The sequence below is a fragment of the Ursus arctos genome, unplaced genomic scaffold (genome assembly GCF_023065955.2).
Source record: "Ursus arctos isolate Adak ecotype North America unplaced genomic scaffold, UrsArc2.0 scaffold_22, whole genome shotgun sequence".
Taxonomy (NCBI): Eukaryota; Metazoa; Chordata; class Mammalia; order Carnivora; family Ursidae; genus Ursus; species Ursus arctos.
The window spans coordinates 52,299,426-52,320,899 of NW_026622897.1; the positions used below are offsets into that span (position 1 = coordinate 52,299,426).

The following is a 21,474-nucleotide window of genomic DNA, read 5'->3' on the forward strand; positions in this document are numbered from 1 at the left end:
AGGCTTGAGTGAGGGGCCAGCTGTATGCATAAAGTCAGCTATGTGCTTGACTTTATGAGTTTTGTAACATTAGTTTTGGCTGCTCAGAGTTAATTTTTTTTTATTACTTCCAGGATCTTAGCAGTGGTCCAGATTTTTGAGATAGCGGAGTTCTAAACAGCTGAAGTGCTGAATGATTACATTAAAATATAAACAAACACACATGCATTTTTAATTATTATAATAATTTATACTCCCCGGAAAACTCAAAAAATATGAACTATATAAAAAATAGAAATCACTCACAAGCCCATTATCCATCAAATAACCACAATTAATTCTGAGTATTTTGTTTTTAGACTTTGATTTTACATATGTGTGTTTAATTAAAAAAGAGAAAAAAACCTAAAGTTATGTTTGTGGTATACATATACAATTCTGTATCCTGCCATTGGATTTTATTAAAACCTTTTGTAAACAATTCTAAATGGCTGCTCCACTGAATGGAATATCAATCCCTCATTTTGTATTTCTAAAATTTTACTATTGAAAAACCGCTACAAGCATCTCTATATTAAAAAAAAAAACCTAGATTTTTAATAAAATAATTTGGAGTTTAACACTTAATAGAAAGTTTCCAGAAGGAACCTTTGTTACACATTTTAGCGCAAGCTAAATTCTTACAATAAGAAAAGCGGCATTTTACTTCTACTATTGCCTAAAATACAGAAAGGGAGCAATTAAAGAGGCAAATGATAGATCACAAAGAATGCCTGGAAGGTTTCAAGATTCTTTCTGTCTGATTAGTCTGGCTTCACGATTATTTCATCTGGATGGAAGAAGAGGTCGAAATGCATAGATTTACTAATTACGTGACCGATTTTTAAAGGCTGTTGACAATTTACTTATCAAATGAAATCAGTACATTATTTCAGTTGTGATGATGAATAACTTACTGGGAATTTTTACTCTTAGAAACAACCAGAGTAAACCTGGATGCTTTGGGGAGGGGTGGATGCTGCAGGAAACATGGTAGCTTTGCTTCAGCCTCCACTCTGGCCAGGGGTCCCTAAGTGTCCTGCGGCACCAGATCAGGGGGCCCGGAGTCTGACGTTTGGTAACTGGACTGAGTCCCCTAGTTCACCGCACACATTCTCATTAGCCGTTTGCCTTGAGTGGAGGTCTTTTCCAGCTTGGCTTAGGTCCAAACTGGAAACCTGGAAACATGACATCTGGGATTTAATGCTGCAATTAAAAGGAATTTATTAAAAAACAACAACCCAAAGATATTATAATTGCCAATTTACCAGGTCACGGTTTAGGGAAACATGGGAGAGGTTGCTGAATCACTGAACCACATCAGGACTGTTAGATGATTTCATAATCAACCTTTTGCCACAAGTACAAAAAGATACCCTAGCGTCACAAACAATAGCCTGATGAGGGAGAAGCCAAGTAGTTTGGAGTTTAGAGGTCAAGAAGGGCAGTCTGGTTTAAATTTGGCTTCTTTGGATCAAGTCTTCTCTGATCTCTCTAAATTCAGGTGATTCATTTCTTTCTCATTGTGTGAGTCCTTATTCAGTGCAGTCAGTTACCTTCTGTTACGTCCTCAGCTACAGCTGGACAGAGTGGTGGTGATGACGACGGATTCTCAAAACCTCCAAGCTCCGCAGCGATGTCTGTTTGCAGTTATAACTGAAAGGTCAGACTCACCACTTGCTTGTTATGTGACTCTATGACTGCAGACAGCCCCTCATCTTCTCTGTGCTTTAGTTTTCTCCTTCATAAAACAGATCACTGGACTATCGTAAGGACTAAATAAAGTAATGTGCTTGGAACCCTTAGCAGCATGCCTGGCACATGTGCTCCTGGAAGCAGTAGCTGTTCACTGTGGCTGCCGCCATCACTAGCAGCTTCCACAGGCTGCAGATTCCAAAAGAACTGCCCTCATTTTATGGAAGGGGCAACTGAGGCTCAAAGGCATTAATGTCTGGGACCACAGAACACAGGTAACCGGAAGTAAAGACCAGAAACTAGGTCTCCTTCCTCCTGCCGTTTCCTCCCATTCAGAACGCTGTTTAGAACGGGGACGAACTCTCCCCATCTGCCCCATCTCCGCTTCTGCACAGAAGGGAGCAGCTGCAAGAAGGAGAAAAAGAACTGAGGCAAGTGTAAAAGAGTTTTGGAGGAAAAGACCTAAATCAATCAAAAGCAAAACATCACCCCAGTTGTTTTTTCTCCTTTTTTCTTGAAGACATGGGGGGGGGGGGAGGCTTTGAATAAAGTAGAAATGCTCAATTGCCTCTATTTACATGATCTACCAATTGCTCAGGGACTACAAAAACTTCCCAGAATCCTTGGAGGCACATTCCAATCGTCCCCAAACCCCTGATGCATCATTTTTCTATACGAATCTAGCTTCAGGGAGAAAGACTTTTTGTAAGGGGGGCATTTCTGTTGCCCCAACCTAAATGAGGAGGACGCTGCTCAGCCTTTCATGACCATTGTATGAATACTTTGCCATGAAGCCAACCCGGGAGGCAGCAGAACCCAGTCCATCCACCATTCTTCTTCTTCTTCTTTTTTTAAGGATTTTATTTATTTAACAGAGAGAGACAGCCAGCGAGAGAGGGAACACAAGCAGGGGGAGTGGGAGAGGAGGAAGCAGGCTCCTAGCAGAGGAGCCCGATGTGGGGCTCGATCCCAGATCGCCGGGATCACGCCCTGAGCCGAAGGCAGCCGCTTAATGACTGCCCCACCCAGGCGCCCCCATCCACCATTCTTCTTGCCTTGCCACTTTCCCCTCCTCCTCTTCTTTCTGCTGGTTTTACTGCCTAAAGCAACAGCCTCCTTTAAACGGAAGGACTGGGAGAGAGAAAACAAGGTAAGAAAGCACTGGTCCAAAATGCGTTCCATTTCCGCGTCTCCCTATGTGACGTTCCAGACGTCGGCAGGGAGCGCCGCCAGCGTGGAGCCCGGGACAGGCTGAAGCGCTGACTGCTCGGAACCAATGTCTCCTCTCCCGCGAAACATGACGAGCCACCTGACAGTGGTCACGGGAGCAGGAAAATTCTTAGTACAAGGAGCAGGTACTCCACGGATTGCGATGACTGATTAACATTAACGAAGTGTGATGAAGGAAGTAGGCTGGTGATAGCTTTATACGTGGTCTCGCTTCATCCTCACATCTCTGTGAAGTATGACGAACACCGTCCTCCTTTTACAGATGAAGAAACTGAGGCACAGACGTTAGGTCACTTGCCCGAGGTCCAAAGCAACTCCCTGAGACTGAACCGACGCAATCGGACTAAATAAATGTTAAGTTTCGTTCTCTCTCCCAGTCCCCAGGGCTTGCCACCAAAACACCGACACCGATCATCGTTCTATTTGAGGGAGGAGTGAGACACAGAGGAATAATTTTTAGGCTAAGGGGTTTGGTGTCTTTTCTTTCTTTTCTCTTCTTGCCTCTGTTATTAAGTTTGGGTGGCTTTTTTGGCCCACTGGGAACTGCTATTCTGTTATAAGAATGCTGATGGATTCCAAGCATCAATTACGAAAACGGGACTACATCTTGCCACAAAATGATACAAACGTGGAGACTTAGGGGAAAGGGAAATAAAGGAAAAATGTAAAGATTTCCCACATCGAGAGAGTTCTCGAAGGCAGGGTGAATTTTTAGCCATTTGGAACGATTTTGTTCCCTATTGTCTTTCAGATACACTTGCGCTGGTCTTCTCTGTCTACGACCAGGTCTCACTCTGCGAGTGAGGTACTGGGAAAGAGCACAATTCAGAGTCTCAAATATGTGTCTTTCCCTCCTGCAAAATGTCTCCTCTGAGGAACATTACTAGATCACAGCTGGTCGAAATGCTAAATCTTGATTGTCTGGATCCTGGCCAAAGTCTACGGCTACAACTCGGTGGAATAAGAATACTTAAAAAGAAAAAACCCCCACTTTTAAACAACATTCGATCTTCTTTCTCTCCCTGCAGCAAGCTATGACCTCACGGCAGCGAGGCCTCTCCATGGAGGTGTTTAAGTTGGTTTACGGCCATTAGAAATGTTTGAAGCTCTAGGTACTACTCTGCGCCAACAGCATGTCAACTGTGCTAAAAAGCAATAACAGTTTCTCACCTTCTTAAAGATTACTGCTTAAATAATGCAGAGCAACGACAGGGCTGCACAGATGCCAAGAGCAGGTTGCCAAGGCGAAGCTGAGGTAGAATTACGTCTTTTGGCAGCTACGAAATTATGACATAAAGTTAGTTTTTTCAAAAAAACAACCTCCATAAATTAGACTACTATCCTTTTTCAGGATCCAGCAAAAGCTGCGATTTATCTTTCTCCTTGCTCTCCCTCAGACCAGGCAGAAGCACAGAGACTCCTTTTGGGAAAGCCAAATTTAACAGCTAGATCTTATCTCTCAAGAGGTGGCTGGGGGTTAGCAGTTTCAAGCGTGCAGTCTCCTGACCACAGGCAAGCCATCTAAAGGCCTCTCGCCATTACCAGATAAGCGAAAGTGCTTAATCTGTGCCCTGGATGTTAACAAAAACAAGAAACAAAATAAAAATAGAAACAATCTTGGGCCAAAAGCATAGGCTGAAACCTGTGCCAATGGTCACCTTTCCCCTGGGCTCAGCTTGGAAGGGTTCCTGCCAAAGTCTGACTAAATAAAAACAGAAAGTTTAAAAAGCTATAACTGAACAAGGGAGCCTTTAAATTTTATTTAAACTAAGGACTGATGGAAAGACGAATTTATGAAAGAGAAAGTTCCACAGGCAAAGGGTAAAACAAGCAAGCCGAAGAAATCCATTTCCCCAGGCTACGTGATCCGACCTACGGCCTGGCCATCAGGCCTCCATAGCCCTGGACAACAGGGCCGAGCTTGGGAAAGAGGGGCGGCACAAGGTAGTGGACGAGCTTAAGGGGGTGCCCACAGGCAGGAGCCCCTCTGGAGGCCAGCTCCAGCTCAGTTTCAAGGCTGAGCTCCCTGGGATCAGGGAATAGACAGTGATCCTCAGGAAGACAGAGAGGGGTCCCTGGAGGAGTCGAGTCAACCCACTTCACCCACCAGCTTCTATTATAAGAAATCATCATACAGGGGCCCCTGGGTGGCACAGTCGTTAAGTGTCTGCCTTCGGCTCAGGGCGTGATCCTGGCGTTATGGGATTGAGCCCCACATCGGGCTCCTCCGCTATGAGCCTGCTTCTTCCTCTCCCACTCCCCCTGCTTGTGTTCCCTCTCTTGCTGGCTGTCTCTCTGTCACATAAATAAATAAAATCTTTAAAAAAAAAAAAAAAGAAATCATCATACAAATTGATGTATTAAAATCACAGTCAGGCAACAAACATTATGAGGACGGTAAAATGGTCCGCAGAAACAGAAAGAGAGGCCAGAGATGATACCAGGGGACCCCTTGGAATGTCTGGACAACACCTGGGACATGGAAGTAGTAAAGTATTTATGCTGAGAATCAGTGGGGAAAGACGTTGGCTCCGCCCTTGCCAGGGACGCCGGAGGAACAGCAACCTCGCAGAGCCCAGCCTCAGGGAGACCTGGACAGGGAGACTAAAACCTTGGTCAGAGAATGCTTTCGGAATTTCAAAAGTAGACTTGCAGAGAGAACTAAAGGAAGTTTTAGGCTCCAGAAGCTAGTGACAGACTCTGTGAAATGAAGTCTTTGAAAGATACTGCTAAAGCTGAACTCCCACCACATTTCTAATAAGCTCTGACAGGAGCTGAACCATGGGGCTTTAGTTGTTTGTTATTTTAAAAGAAAAACGAATAGCTCTGCCACCATTTCCCGAGATGCTGGAGGCCTTCAGAAGAAGTGCCTGAATTACACTTAGCCACCATCTAACCATCACTTAGTGACAGACGGGGGGGCTCCAGGGGTAATATCTGGGGAAACTTATCTCTGGGAGTCCTCCGTACTACTAAGAGGGGCAGCATGAAACTGCATGCATACTGACAAATGATTTACTCCCTGATTCAAATAGATACTAAACACTGGGGACACAATAACGACTGAAAATGAGGCCACAGTTCCTGCTTTGGTAGAGCTTACCCCACAGTGGGAGAGGACAGATACCTGTCACCAAATTATGACAAAAATGTAAAATGTAAAATGATAACCTCCGACACATGCTACGCTGAGAGAGCGTGTAACAGAACTGACCCAGAAAAGGCCAAGAACTGAAGGGTTAGTAGAATTTCTCACCAGGTAAAGAATGGGTTGGTGGGTAAGAGCATCTTCTAGGCAAAAGTAAGAGCATATGCCAAGCTCCTACGTCAAGACAGAGAACAATGTTTGAGGACCCGAAGGGTCATCAAGTGGAGAGCAGCATGGCGAAAGATAAAGCCGGAGAGGAAAACAATGTCTAGATCATGCTGATAATTTTTTCTCTTTAAGCCATTCAAGTGTTTTAGGCGAGTACTGTCGGGGAGGGGCAAAGGTGGTAGAAAGAGAGATCTATTAATTGATTGATCTGTATTTTGTCAAGTGCCCTTTGGCTGAAGTTGGAGAATAGACTGGAGGGGGCCCAGAGTGGATGCTGGGACCACAGGCTGTGCAGCAGTGTAAGTGAGAGATGATGGAGGCTTGGACCAGAATAGAGATATACCAATATAGATAAGCAGACCTATCAGGGAAAATCAGCAGGGGTTGCTAAGGTTAGATATGGGATGAGAGGGAAAGCGAGGAAGGAAGGATTATGCGAGGCTTTCTGGACATTGTGAAAGAATGGACGGAGATTCCATTTGCTGTAAACAAAGCACTGGAAGACCACGAGGCTTGCAGTGGTGGGGATGGGCGGCAGGAAGAAAAAAACACAGGCACAGAATGCGCTGGGAAAACATCCAGGAGGCAGTCTGAAGAGAGGCGTGATATCTGCAAAGAGATCTGGGCTGAAGATCTGTACTCGCGCTTCAGTTCAACGTGCGTGATAATGAAAATGATGGTTGTAGATAAGATCACCTTGGGCTGGAGAATAAACTGAGAGAAAAGAGGGCCTAGGACTGCACCTTGAGGAGTTCCAGTTTTTTATGAGGAGGTAGAGGAAGAGGAACTTGTAAATGAAACAAGAAGGAGAGGTCAGAGAGAAAAGAAGAAAACCAGGAGAGGGCTATAATGATAGCATTCCTTCTCTGAAATCACAAGGTGCTAAACAGTCCCTTGTATAAAACATTTTAGTCTTAATATAGTTATAAGTGAGGCTGTATGGAGTAACAAAGTGGGGGTCTAAAACTGTTTGGCCTGGGTCCAAGTCTTAGCTCCTCTGTTTGACGGCTGTGTCACCTTTAAGCTATTTTAACCTCTCCGTGCCTCAGTTTCCTCAACAAAAAGAAGAGGCAGGATAGTGGGTCCTAATTCCCAGGGTTGTTGTGAGGCTTACATGAGTTAACTAATATATTCAAAATGCTTTGGAAGAGTGCCTGCTTTGCCGTAACAGTCATTTGACATTAGCTATAATGGCATTATTTATTATATACCGCTCTTTACTAACAGAATTGTTGAAGAAGCAGCATAGAAAATGATCTGTAATGTGAAACTCCAAACTTAAAACACAGGGAATCGTATCTAAATTGATTTTAAACTCAAGGGTCATACTGAAGCAGTCAGGTGGGCATTTTTAATGCTGCAAACTCTTGTCAGCTTTTGATGGGCACAGACCATAGCTCTACAGGCTTCTTGAAATTTAATGCAGTGCTTTAGATCTAGAAGGATGCTTATTTGCTGATACTTAGCACGTGCGAAAGAGTCCCTCCTAAAAAACACTGACTTTTTAGTACAGGATATGTAAATGGCTTTTCTGCTCATTCTTCCCCTCTGCTCATTTAAATATGTCCATGTTCCAAAGCCCAATTCAAGTCCAACCTCTTTCATTAAGCCTTCTTTAACCACGTAAATTTAAAGTAATCTCTTTGAACAGCCACAGTGCTTGTAATTATCCCACCCAACTGATGTTTAATACGATCTCTTGTGTTTCGATACGTATTTCAGGAGCCGTTGCTGACACCCACACTTACTGCCTGGCAGTCTGCTAGGCTCTGGAAATAACACAGTGTATAAAATAAGGTTTCTATCAGTAAGGAGTCCCCACTGTAGTCGAGAAGATGGAGAGAGTTAACCAATAACCAGAACACCACGGTGCTTTGCGTACAACATACACTGTGTATATTATAATGGAGGAGGGAGCCCAGTAATCATCGGGAGGACGCATCACAGGCGGCTATCTTCAACTGGCACCTTGAAGGATAAGGGGGAGTTAGCCAGGCTGTGTGTGTGTATACTGGGGAAGAGCAAGAAATGAAAGGAAGGATAGTTAAAGCAGAATAAAATACAATACGTTTGCAGTCCAACTATGGAGCCAAGTCTCTTAAACACTGTAAGGGGGGACTTGTCTTCTATTTCTTGAAATCTACTCCTTCACTTTCCAATCTAACGTAGTAAAGAGTGAGTATTAAGTGAACTTATTTGTTTTATGAAAAAATGGATTTAATTAGTTGTACTCAAAAGGAATAATCCGTGGTTTTTCCTTTTGGCAATGTGTTGAGAAACATTCTGCTAATGTAAAAAAAAAAAGAAAAGGTAAAAAGAAGAACACTACAGGGTTATTTATAACATGAAAGACACAAGATACAGTTATAGCAACTCTAAATGAGAATATTATGCAGCCATTAAAATGATGCTAAAAAGTTTTAAATGGCAGTTACAAAAGGCTTAAGATGTGATATACGAAGCAGTGGTATATACCACTGTAGGGACTACGCTGTCCAACTGTAGCCACTAGCCAATGGTCACCGAGTACCTGCGATGTGGCTAGCTGGCTTTCAGATGTGCTGGGTTACAATATATACTGGATTTAGAAGGCTTAGTATGAAAAAGGGAATGTAAAATATTTGATTAATAATTTTAAAAATACTGATTATATATTGATGAGTTAGAATTGGATTTTATTGTAATTAAATAAAATATTAAGATTAATTTACCTATTCCTTTTTACCTTTTCATAATATGGCTGCCAAAAAATTTGAATTTACGTATGTGGCTCAGACTATATTTCTATTGGGCGTGCTGGCACAGACGACAGGATCTCAACTATATGAGAAACACATAGAAAACTGATCAACTTAACAGTGGCTTTTGTTCCTAGATTGTGGGGTTACTGTTCCCCCTTCTTCTGTATATTTTTACATCCTCCAAATCTGATTCATTGAGCACATATTATTTTATAATCAGAAGGAATTAACAGAAATAAACAAGACACACATAAAAAACAAAGAGAAAAAGATTCCAATTTGGTTCAAAGACTTGGTTGCTGGAGGTGGAGAAAAGAAGCCCAGGGATACCCAAATGATTTTCTGTCACTGATGGAGGGTTAGCACACAAAGGATGTTGGCCAGCTGTTCTCCATCCTGACTGGAGACAGAAAAAAGCGGAAATGGGTGTTAACCGCAGGAGGGGGCCTGTAAGTTAAATATAGGGAAGAATTTCCTGAAGCGAGGGTGTTTAAACTCTGGAATGAGTTATGGAAGAAGCCTGGTCCCCCAAGGTCTTTTAAAATACTACAGATACCCATATGCCTTGTGTGTTCCTGTCTAGAGGCAATGAGATGACTTGTCAAGGTTCCTTCTAAAATAGCTATCTTAGAGTACATAACTCCAATAAAACTTTCTTTTTCATTTATTTTTGACCAAGCTTCACTTTTCACATTAAGGATGCCAGCCTGCAAGAAGTACTCTGAAAGGCGAGCCCATCCGATGCCGCTACCTTAAGTGGTACACTTGAGACTTCAAAGACAATGTCATTTGATCTAAATTTAAAAACTAACATCAGTTAGACAGCATGTTTTTTAAGTCCCTCGGCGTCACCTGCCAGAAACTAGTTCTGAATTCAGCATAAGCATGATGGAGGGAAGGAAAGAAGACACGTTTGCTTTTAAAGAGGATTTAAAAAAATGTTAATGCTGGATACTGCCTCATTTTCAAAGGTGAATAGTTTGGCTTAAAAGCTCAACTATTATATTGTTACCCTCAGATTTTAAAGAAAGTAGACTGGCTCACTTGCTGTTGATTTTCATTACCCTCGGTTTACTTAGAACAAAAAAGGATTTTCTTAAAATGTGCCAAAGTTTGTTTGTTCTTTTCTTTTCTTTCTTTCTTTCTTTCTTTCTTTCTTTCTTTCTTTCTGTCTTTCTTTCTTTCTGTCTTTCTTTCTTTCTCTCTCTCTCTCTTTCTTTCTCTCTCTCCCTTTCTTTCTCTCTCTCCCTTTCTTTCTCTTTCTTTCTTTCTTTCTTTCTTTCTTTCTTTCTTTCTTTCTTTCTCTTTCAAAAGCTGTTCAGCTTGGTCCTCTTTATTTATGAAAAGAAATGGAAGACTAGATAAAAAATAGGTCCGCAGAAACACCATCTAGAGATTTACACCACTTAAGTGAGATGACCATACATAAAGCCACTAGTCGTTCCTTCCTAAGTCACATCATTAAGTGCTAGAAGGAACCTGGAGACATATTCCAGCAAGCTGTGGGATAGTCAATGATGCTTCTCTTCAGTGTCCCATCTTCGATAAGGACACTGAAATTGTCCAGTCTCTATAAAAAAGGCACACCTGGTCCTAAAATGTCAAACAACTCAGACCAAGGTTGACCTCCATCAGTTAACAGACTGTCCACTGAAGCTGGGTCTCAGGCTCCAGGCCCCACATGACAGCAAGAATGCACAATGCACAGGAAAACCTTTGCTCAAGTCATGTCCTTCAAAATATTAATTTGTCTTATCTACTCATTTAGATTCTAAACCAAACAACTGTCATCTAAACAAAGCAGGAATTATCTTACACTTTTGAATCTTTTTCGTCTCTTAAATAGTGCTATATGCAGAGGAGACAGTTAATGAATTGTTAAAAGCATAAATCCTACTTAATAATACTTTGCATAGTCCTTTTTAGTTTATAAATCGCTTAGACATGATCTCATTTGCTCCATACAACTGTGCTTGGGAAATCAGGCTGGTGCTATTAACTCCATCTAAAGAAGTAATGCTCAAAAACAATTAAGGAAAATGAAGTGATAGAGCTGAGGTTGGAGCCTACATTTTTTGATTCCCAAATCTAGTGCTCCTTCAGCTGTATCACACTGCCTTGCACGGAGCTGCTGGTTGAAGCCCTACAGTCGAGAAAAATTAAACTTAGAATAAAAAATTCCATGTACAAAGCAGGACAGATGGTTTTGAAATCCCACTTTTATCATGTCTTATTCTGAAAAAAATAACATGAAATTGGAGGAAGGCAAACACTGGGGGCAAACATGTTTTAGGCCAACCCATGTGCTACCTTCAGTTTTCGTGTTTCTTCGGGAATGGAGCTGAAACATATAATCAGTTTTGTTTCTTCTGGTCTTGACGTTCCCAAATTCTTCACAAAGTTTTACGACTCTGAGTTTCCTATCTCTCTGAGTATATGGGGTAGGATAAGCTTCAAAGAACGCTTTCACCAGAACTGCTGTCCTGATATTGTAGCAGTGTATTTTTCTAGTACTCTGGACTTGACTCTGGTGGGTTTCCCTGTGGAAGGTAACAGGTGCTAGAATTCTGTGGCACAGAGACAGGAGAGCTGGGGAAGGGCAGAGAAGAAGGATGACCACTGACTAAGAAGGGGCAGCATCGTGGGATAAAAAGACAAGAGCCAGATATCTGGGTTTCTGGCCCCAGCTCCAACACTTAGGAGCATGTGACCTTGGCAAATCACTTCACATTTCTTTCTTTTTGCTTTTCTAAGAGTTATTTATTTGCAAGAGAGACACAGAGCGAGTGAGCAGGGGGAGGGACAGACGGAGAATCCTCAAGCAGACCCCTCCCCTGCCCCAGTGAGCGCGGAGCCCACCGCCCAGGGCTCCATCTCACAACCCTGAGATCATGACCTGATCATGACCTGAGCCAAAATCAAAAGAGTCGGCCGCTTCACTGACTGAGCCACCTTGGCGCCCTCACTTCACATTTCTAAGTCTGGGTTCTCTGATCTGTGAAACAGTGATTATCCGCCTTGCCCTCACAGGGCTGTTGCAAACTTAAAAACATGGAGCATTTGGCAAGTGAGAGACTTATTATTTAAGACTCCACGTGAGAGGTACCTAAGAAGATAGGTACCAAAAAAAGTAGGTAGGCAAACAGATTTGTAGGACACCAATCTCTATGGCTCTCAAAGGGTCTTATAAAGGACTTGGGGAAAGCAAGAGGGAGAAGAGGACTATTTTGTATCATTAACATAAAGACGGCATGAGCCACTACTAAAAAATGTGACCAAGAACCATATTCTATACCTATTTGTAGATATTAAGGGAAAAACAAAACACCTATAACAAAGAATGGATTAACATGTGAAAACAGAGATAATAACTATGATTCGCTTAGCCATTACATATTTATAATGACAGCTACCCCTTAGTGACCGCTGCTGTGTGCCAGGCGGTATGCTAGATGCTTATATATTTACCCTCATAGCAACTCTATCAGGTAGGCGCTATTGACTCCATTTTATAAGTAAATTTAAGCCCACAGCTTAAACTTGTTTGAAATTTCAGACACAGGAAGTGGTGGAGTTGGTATTCAAAACCACAGTCTTTCTGGGCTCAGTATGACTGGGCAACTGTTTCCCTAACCTACTCGGTCCTAATCCCCAATCTTCACATGCCTAAACCCTTCTTGTGTTCTAGGTCCACTCAAACGCTGCCCCCTTAGTGAAGGCTTGTTCCGGGTCTCACCCACAGCCCCCACACCAGGAAGTCAATGACTTGCTCTGAATGTTCCGAAGAACTTATCTACCTAGAATTTCTATTTTCTATTATATATTTTTTTGTTCCTATTTCATTGCCTCAATTAGACTATACCCCCCTTGAATGTAAGTTCAAGGAGTATATTCCATGAGTAGAACAAGATGGATGGCTAGTTCATTCACTCACATAATTCCAGGCTTCCCTGGTGCCAGGCCGGGACCATAGGATGAGTAAGACACAGTCCTCAGCTGCTCAAGAGCCAGGTAGTTAAGACTTGGTAGGAGAACTGAACCTATGCTACTGAGGGACTACACGTTTATCTCAGTATCTGCCACTGTGCCTGCTGAGTGAGTGAATGAATGAGGTCGGATGTGTCTTAAAGTGAGAGAGCAACATTTGATAGGGCGGAGGCAAGGGCTGGCTATTCTGGGTAGTGGGAACTTGTCTGAGTAAAGAACTGAAATCGGAAATGAGTGTGGTCTGTCTGGGGGTCAGTGGAGAAGGGGTGAGAGAGCAGTGGAGACACCGTTGAGGCACTATCCCAGGACCTGAACGCTGGGGCCCCATCGCAAGCACCACAGCGACTCAGCTTTAAACTTATCGTCTTACTGGCAGGCGTCAAGTAGCAGCTTGCGTGTACATTCTTCCCCGACCATAATTCAGCACTAGCATCAGCTGTGCACGTGCACGTCAATCTGAATCTCGGACTTTGTAGTTAGTAGTAAAAGAAAAACGGGATGTTTAAATGGAATGCTGGTGGCTTTTAACCAAACGACTCAAGAGTATGACCTCTGACTTGAAATTCTGCTTTTCAAAATCGTGCTGTTTGGCAGTTACAATGGGGTTAAGTGATCCCAGGATGAGAAAATGGGGACTTCTTTTGGAAAGAGCTAGCATAAAGCACTGAGGACTGTGCCCCATGTAACTGTGTTCACGAGGAAAAGGGGTTAGTTTTAGGATTCAGCAAATAGATGCTTTTGATATTAGATCACAATCCTGTAACGTGAAAGCAAAAAAATCACGTCATTAAAGAGATTTTAATCGCACTGTCTGTTCTTTAAAAAACAAAACCAAACAAACGAGCTGGCACACAACTTTGAAGCTCACCATAAGGAGGGACTCAGCGACTGCACTGATCCTCAGCCAGTTTGAAATCCTGGACACCACAAGAACATACAGCGAATCTGCTTCCACAGGGACCGAGCTGTGAATGGTAACAACCCCACAGGACATGCAAGTGTTTTCTTTTACAAAAGATGTAAGAGGCTCCCTCAGGACTGTGAGTTTTTTTACCCTCTGCCCTAAGGAGCACAGGCTTGGGAGGTAACTCCCGAGTCCATGGCTGCTCTCGGAAACGCTCAGATTTCTCGGAGGCTAAAAGTCCTTGTTGCAGCTTTGTTTACGTCTGTACCTTCCAGCCTGGCTTCCTGCAGTGGTTTCTACTCGGACTCATTATGCAGCACTCTGTTTGTGGTGCTTCGCCCTCCCCGGAGCCCGTCCTGCAGTAGAGCACACAGAGTGGCCCCTGCCGCTCGCCCGGCGCTACTGCCTTGGCACAGGGGGCACAGCGGGCACCACAGAGACGTGCGCGCTTAGGGCTTCACGGGTTTACTCCATCGGCGCCAGGAGACCCGGACTCCGGTATCACTGCTACGGGTTCATGGGTCAACCGTGCTTGGAAAGTCGTTTATTTTCTCTGTACCTTAGAAGGGAGAGTTGCTGGAAACTGCAGTGTTTTAGGAAGGGCAGGCAGGTTGAAACGTGGAAGCATTTCTATGCAAGCATTTTGGGTAAACTGTCCAAAGAGATCTCAGAAGAAAGGAATCGAATCTCTGAAAGTTCTAGTCATTTATTGTAACTTTTTAAAAATTTTTAAGTACTTAGATTTTCCTAATTTTGTATTTGTAGGCCTGTATTCTTTTTCTTGAAAATGGTCCCAAGTTGTACAAGCTCTAAGTACCACAAAACCCAGATTCTCTCTGTTCCTAACGTGAATGTGCACTCTAGCCAACGTGGTCTGTCCTTTGCCGATAAAGCTACTGGGCCTTTTCTAAAACTGTTCCCTCCGTTATGAGGGGACAGGTGAGGGTGGTGGTAGCAGAGAAGGAAGAGGAAAAGCACATCCTAGACAGAGGAGCAGCGAGTCAGGAGAGAACTTGTTCCCGTAACGAAGACGAGGCCAGGACAGCGACCATCCGTGAGAGGACGGGACAGTGTGATGTCAGAGGAGACAGGGGCGGGGAGACCATATGCCAAAGAGCGTGAATTTTATTCTGGCTGCTGAAACCAGGGACTGATTAAGATATAGCTAAAATTTAAAAAGACCCCTCTGGCTACTGTGGGGAAGGAACAGAGGCGGGACAAGAGTGAAATTAGGGAGACAAACCAGACTAGCACCGTGTCGGGCAAAAGAAGGTGGTGCCCTGGACTGGAGTGGTCATAGTGGACATGCGGGGCAGTGGTTGGATTCAATATACACACTTTGCAGGGAGAGATGACAGGGTTTGCTGATGAATCAGACTGGATCCGGTGGGAGAGAAGAGAAGGGAATCAAGGATCATGTCCTTGTGTGAGCGTTTGCTGACAGGAAGAAGACGTTGGAAGGACAGTTTCAGATATGTCCAGGATGAGGCCCTGTGATACTCCACAGGGAGCTGTCAGGTAGATCTCTGGCTCTGCAGAAATGGCGGGAGAGATTTACGCTGACAGCGTAACTTTGGGGGTCATCAGGATTGAAATGCTGAGGGAATGGATGAGATCACATGAGAAGAGAGTAGAGGGAGAAAAAGAGAGGAGGACCTAAGATAGGGCCATGCAGAACCATATTTAATGCTTAAGTGAAGGAAGAGGAACATGAAAACCGGAGAAAGAACAGCTGAAGGGAGGAAAACCAGGGGAGGGTGGTGTTAAGGAAGGCCAAAGGCCAGATGTGGAACAGGACAGGGTAAGGACAGAGAGTGACCTGTAGGCTTTGTAACATAGAGTTCCACAGGCATCCGCTTAGATAAAAGGGATTTCAGTCTACTGACAGAACTGGAAATCATGCTGAAGCGAGTGAATGAGGAACTGGAAAAATAGAACATAAATAGACCTATAATAATTAAATCAGTCGTTAAAAATCTGCACTTCTTCCCTTAACAAATAAAGAACACTAGGTTTTTGCTAAGTTCTATCAGACCTTCATTATGTAGATAATATTTACCTTACACAAACTATAAACTATTCCAGATAATAGAAAAGAAGGGAAAGATTGCCATTTATAAGGCTATTAAAACCTTGTTACCAAATCAGAAAAGGATTATTATGTGAGAAGGAAAAATTCAAGGCTAGCCTCATCTCAGTTCACAGAGGCAGATATTCTAAAAATTAGCAAATTAAATCTAATAATTTAATCTAATAATAACTCTACTTAGACTAAGTAGAGTACATCCCAGGAGGCAAAGATGATTTAACATTAGAAAATGTATTAATACTTATTAACATATTAATACAGCAAAGGAGAACAAATATAGTGTTATCTTAATAGATTCAGAATATGCATCTGATAAAATTCACAATATACACACTCAGTGTATGTGTGCGCACACACGTACACTCGCAGGAATATTATTAAGCCACAAAAAAGAATTGAAGCTTGCCACTTGCAATGATGTGGATGGAGCTAGAGAGTATAATGCTAAGTGAAATAAACCAATCAGAGAAAGGTAAATATCAAATGATCTCACTCATATGTGGAATTTAAGAAACAAAACAAATGAACAAAGGAAAAAAAAGAGAGAAAGAAAGAGAGAGTTAAACCAAGAAACACTTTTAACTATAGAGAACAAACTGATGGCTACCAGAGGGGAGATGAGTGGGGGGATGGGTGAAATAGCTGAAGGGAATTAAGAGCACACTTATTCTGACGAGCACGGAGTAATGTACAGAATGGCTGAATCACTACCTTGTACGCCTGAAACTAATATAACACTGTATGTTAACTATACTGGAATTAAAATTAAAAACTTGACTACAAAATGGAAAGAAAACCCCAAATACACACATTCATGATGAAAAAACAACACTTAGTGAGCATTTCCTTTTGCTAACAAAGGATATCTACCCGAACCTGCAATAAATATAATATTTAAAATGGTGAAAAGTTAGAAGCATTCTCTACTTTTTTTTTAAAGATTTATTTATTTACTTGAGAGAGAGAGAGATAGCAAGAGAGAGCACGAGCAGGGGGCAGAGGGAGAAGCAGCTCCCCACTGAGCAGCGGCAGGGAGTGTGACGCGGAGCTGGATCCCAGGACCCCGGGATCATGACCTGAGCTGAAGGCAGACGCTTAACCGACTGAGCCACCCAGGCGCCCCTAGAAGCATTCTCTTTAAAGTCAGGAATAAGACAAAGCTATTCACTATTGCTGCTCCTCTTTCATAATAAAATATGAGAAGAAAAAGTAATAAAAGTAAAAATAGAAAGGAAGAAACAATGCCATCACTCACTAAAGTAGTATGATGGTATACACAGAAAATCTGAGAGAATCTAAGACAAACTACTGTCATTAGTATTAGTAAGGTTGCTGTATATACTCTCAAAATACAAAATCAGTGGTCCTCCTGCATACTAGCCACAAAAAAGTTGGATGCTATAATAAAAAATTTATAACAGTCACCAAAACGGCAAGCGACCTGGGACTAACTAATGAAAGATGTGTAAGGCCTTTACGAAGAAAATCTTAAAACTTCATTGAGATATGCTTAAAAAACAGAAAGAAAATGTGTGAAGAGACACCAAGGGGGAGCCTGGGTGGCTCAGTCAGTTAAGTGTCCACCTTAGGCTCAGGTCATGATCTCATGATCCTGGGGTCCTGGGATCAAGCCCTGCCATCAGGCTCCTTGCTCGGCAGGGAGTCTACTTCTTCCTCTCCCTCTGCCCCTCCCCCAGCTCATTCTCTCTTTCTCTCTCTCTCTCCCCTCTCTCAAATAAATAAATAAATAAAATAAATTTTTCAAAAAGATACTAAGTTCATAACTTGATGTTATAAAACTGTTAAATCATACAAATACAATTCATAAGTCGAGGAAAGCCAAAAGAGTTTCGAAGAACCGTAAGTAGGAAAATTGGGGGTATCTTCCTTTTCCCTTGCTATGAAGGAACATGATTTAGGAGTAGCACTCCTAGCTTCTCACCATCCTCTCACTCTCTGTGAGGACAAGGGCCTTTTCTGATGGGTGATTTTAGAGGGAAAAAATAAAACCTGGGTATTCTTGGCTTAGCCCCACGTGGTTTCCTGCAGGAGTTTCTGATTGCTCTCCACAGTGTAGTCAAGGGCCTGCCTCCGTGGGAAAAGCCTGGGATTCTCTAGTCCACCATGCAACCAGGAAGGGAAGTTTTATTCTGAGTGACATCTTTGCAAGCCCTTTTTATTACAGATCTTAAGCCACATTTTCCAAGAGGCTTTATCAGTAATGAAACTGACACTCTGACTTCTATTAGTCTGTCTCTTGATCTCCTCAAATGGTTCCAAGTTTAGGGGGAGAAGGGATGCTATTTATCAGGCATCCTCAAACCTCAACATGAAATTACATCTTACAATAGTTAAAAAATGTGGTACTAGCTCACAGATAAATAAAGCAAAGGAGCAGAACTGGGAGCCTGGAAACAGAGTTATGTGTATCAGTAAACTTGGTACATGAAAGAGATGGCATTACCAGTGTACAAAAGACAGACTCTTCAATAAATCATACCGGGACAATTTACTGTCTGTGCTGAGCAAGATTCATTTATTGACTACTCAGGTGGTATATATGGGTTGCCTCTTTTAAAAAAAAATTATTTTAGGTTATTTATCATTTGCATTATAAAGCCTTTCATGAATTATATCTCTTACTTCCAGCTGGATCACAATCCCTCGAGAGTAGGACTAGAACCTTGGACTTCTTTTGTAATTATTTTGATATTCTGAGTAGAATTCTTTAAACAACTGTGCATTTACTTAACAGCAGTCCTATCTAAAATCGGACATCCAGAACTTGCACTTTGAGGATCACACTGGACAAAAATGAAAAACGTCAAAGTAAAGGTTCAAAGATGTCACTTTCTCATTATTCTCAAGGCCTATCCTTATGACACAGAACAAAATGGAGCCAATCTTGTATCTTCCTTGCCACAAAGAGTTTTTCTGTCTAACCTCTTATTTCATCCTCACCACCAACTGGTGAGATGAGCAGGGCAGGGATTACAGATGAGGAAATGAAGTTTCTGAGAGGTTACGCTTTAGGTTCAGTCAGCAGGTTAGAGAAAGATGTGGGATGAGGAGCCAATGCTCTTTAGGAGAAAATACACTGCTCCCAGCTGTCTAGCTCCTAAGGCCTGATTTCCATTTACATGATTGTGTAGGGTACTGCCCGTCATCCAAGAATTACTAAATGGCTAGAGCCAACAGCTTTCCACTTATTTAAGTCAGGTGAACCAATCTAACGTCTTTGCAACGGACTTTCCCTTGCTCTTTCCCTTTTTCAAAGAGTCAGTCTATCCTGACAAAGCATTTTAAAGCAGCAATTTGACCTCATGGTACAACAGGCACTGACATGAAGCATAAGAAACATTCTAGCACGTCTCTCCTGGTCTCAGACTAGGTCCTGCCAAGCTGACCTATTCGTTGTCTGCTTTCTTCCCTCAACTCTCATGGCCACTGATTCTGATATTATTTCTGTAGTTATGTCCTTCACTTGAAGAAGTCCTAGTGGCTCCATGTCTCCCTTTTATGAATCACACTGGCTGTCTGCCAGTCTCTGCCTCAGTAATGCACTCAAGGATTCCTCGCCCAGCTAACCTCCCAGGGTTCAAACAATACCCTCTCGAACCCACTCCCCTCCTGAGGGTGCTTCAGCCTGCTTATTAGCAAGACTGGGGTTTAGACCCACACATGTACAATGGCTGCCTTTCCACTTCTTCAGGAATCTTAATAAAGAAGGAAACATAGAAAGCAGGTGAGGAGCAACGTGGAAACCAGGAAAGTTTCTCAGGACTATTATCCACATTCCAGTTTCTGGGTGTCAGAGATAAAGGTACTCACCACCTGACCATGAGTCCATGTTCCATGAAGTTTTTCAGGTTAGGGAGAGTTTGCCTCAAATCTGGAGTCCCTAGTCCATGCTGATATCTTAGCTGCAAAGGTGGAAAAATAGAATTAAAAGAAATTCTGGCAGATACTAGGCAATGTTTCCCAAACATGATCCATTCACTATTTTTTTTTTCTTTTGAACTCTAAAAGAGGAAATGTAAATGTATGATCCCAATATCACTGACCACACTTTTGGGATGGTATTTAAAAGTAGCCTCTTGGGGCGCTTGGGTGGCTCAGTCGGTTAAGTGTCTGCCTTTGGCTCAGGTCATGATCTCAGGGTCCTGGGATTGAGCCCTGAGTCAGGCTCCCAGCTTAGCGGGGAGCTTACTCCCCTCTCCCCTCCGCTGGCTCATGTGTGCGCTCCCTCTCAAATAAATAAATACAATCTTAAAAAAAAAAAAAGGTAGCCTCTTCGTCTTCTGCTCCCTTGTCTCCTAAAGCTGGAGAAGACAAAGCATGACCAACTATGGAATCAGCATACTTCAAAGAGCCCTGTAGGGTTTGCTAACATCAACTCTAGGGACATATACTATAAAACCAATATTTTATTTTACTTTATTTTTTAAAAAAGATTTTATTCATTTATTTGAGAGAGACAGAGATAGTGAGAGAGAGCATGAGCGGGGAGGAGAGGGAGAAGCAGGCTCCCCGCTGAGCAGGGAGCCCCATGCAGGGCTCGATCCCAGAACCCTGGGATCATGACCTGAGCCGAAGGCAGACGCTTAACCGACTGAGCCACCCAGACTGCCCTCAGTATTTTGTTTTAGATACTGAACAGCTGGCATCACACACTCTGGGCACATTCAGCCCATCTTTCACGGACCCTTTCCCTTTGTATAACAACCAAGGTTAAGGGTTATGTTGTGTTCCTCTCTAATCCCCAACACTGTCTGACAGTGCCAGTATACAGTTAATGCTTATTAAACAAATAAAGAGCAAGCCACTTTTGAGGATGCTGTGCTCTGTTTTTCTCTTGGATTCCTACCTTTCCCTTTTGTCCAGAACCAGTACACAGAGCTGTAGAGCTGGTATGAGAACACTGTGGCCTGTGGCTGGATCTGGTTTAGTTTTACTTAGTTCTGCTAGAGCCGATTTTCTAACTCTAAGGTCCTTCTATGTACCCTGGGAACTCACTAAATGGTTTTCATCAGCCTGTTCCTTGCTGTCTCTCAGTCTGTCTCCGAATACCACTTGCTTCCTTAACTGGTCACGACAGAGATGGGAGGCGCGTGAGTGTGCACATTCACATACGTGCTCTCTCTCTCACACGCAGAACATCAAATACACAGTGAAGGTACAGGAGGAATGTAGTTTTCAAACGACATATGAGAAAAGTACTCTGTAACCTGTGCACTGGTGTACACACGTGAAGGGTAATCACTCGTGAAGTTTTACTTTTTCAGCACCTAAAGTGAAGTGACAAAGTCAAACTTCTAAATATTTTCCTCTCTTAAAAAATAAAACCACTATGAACAAAAAAAAAAATCAAACTTTTATTTGCATCTAGTATTCAACTGATTTTTTTTACTTAAGTGTGAGTGACAAGCAACAGAGAAAGAGTTTACTCTTACTACCCTGAACTTTTATTTTATTTATTTATTTATTTTTAATG

General features: G+C 42.6%; 1 protein-coding gene across 3 annotated transcripts in view; it reads right to left on the reverse strand.

Moving 5' to 3' along the window:
• The window catches only part of UVRAG (UV radiation resistance associated), a 295,641-nt gene that overhangs the window by 5,364 nt on the left and 268,803 nt on the right, over positions 1 to 21,474 (reverse strand). For all 3 annotated transcript variants that reach the window (XM_026518125.4, XM_057317031.1, XM_057317030.1), the window contains one exon: positions 19,812 to 19,903. In XM_026518125.4, coding sequence (XP_026373910.2) covers positions 19,812 to 19,903 — 92 coding nt within the window. The remainder of the gene's footprint in view (positions 1 to 19,811; positions 19,904 to 21,474) is intronic.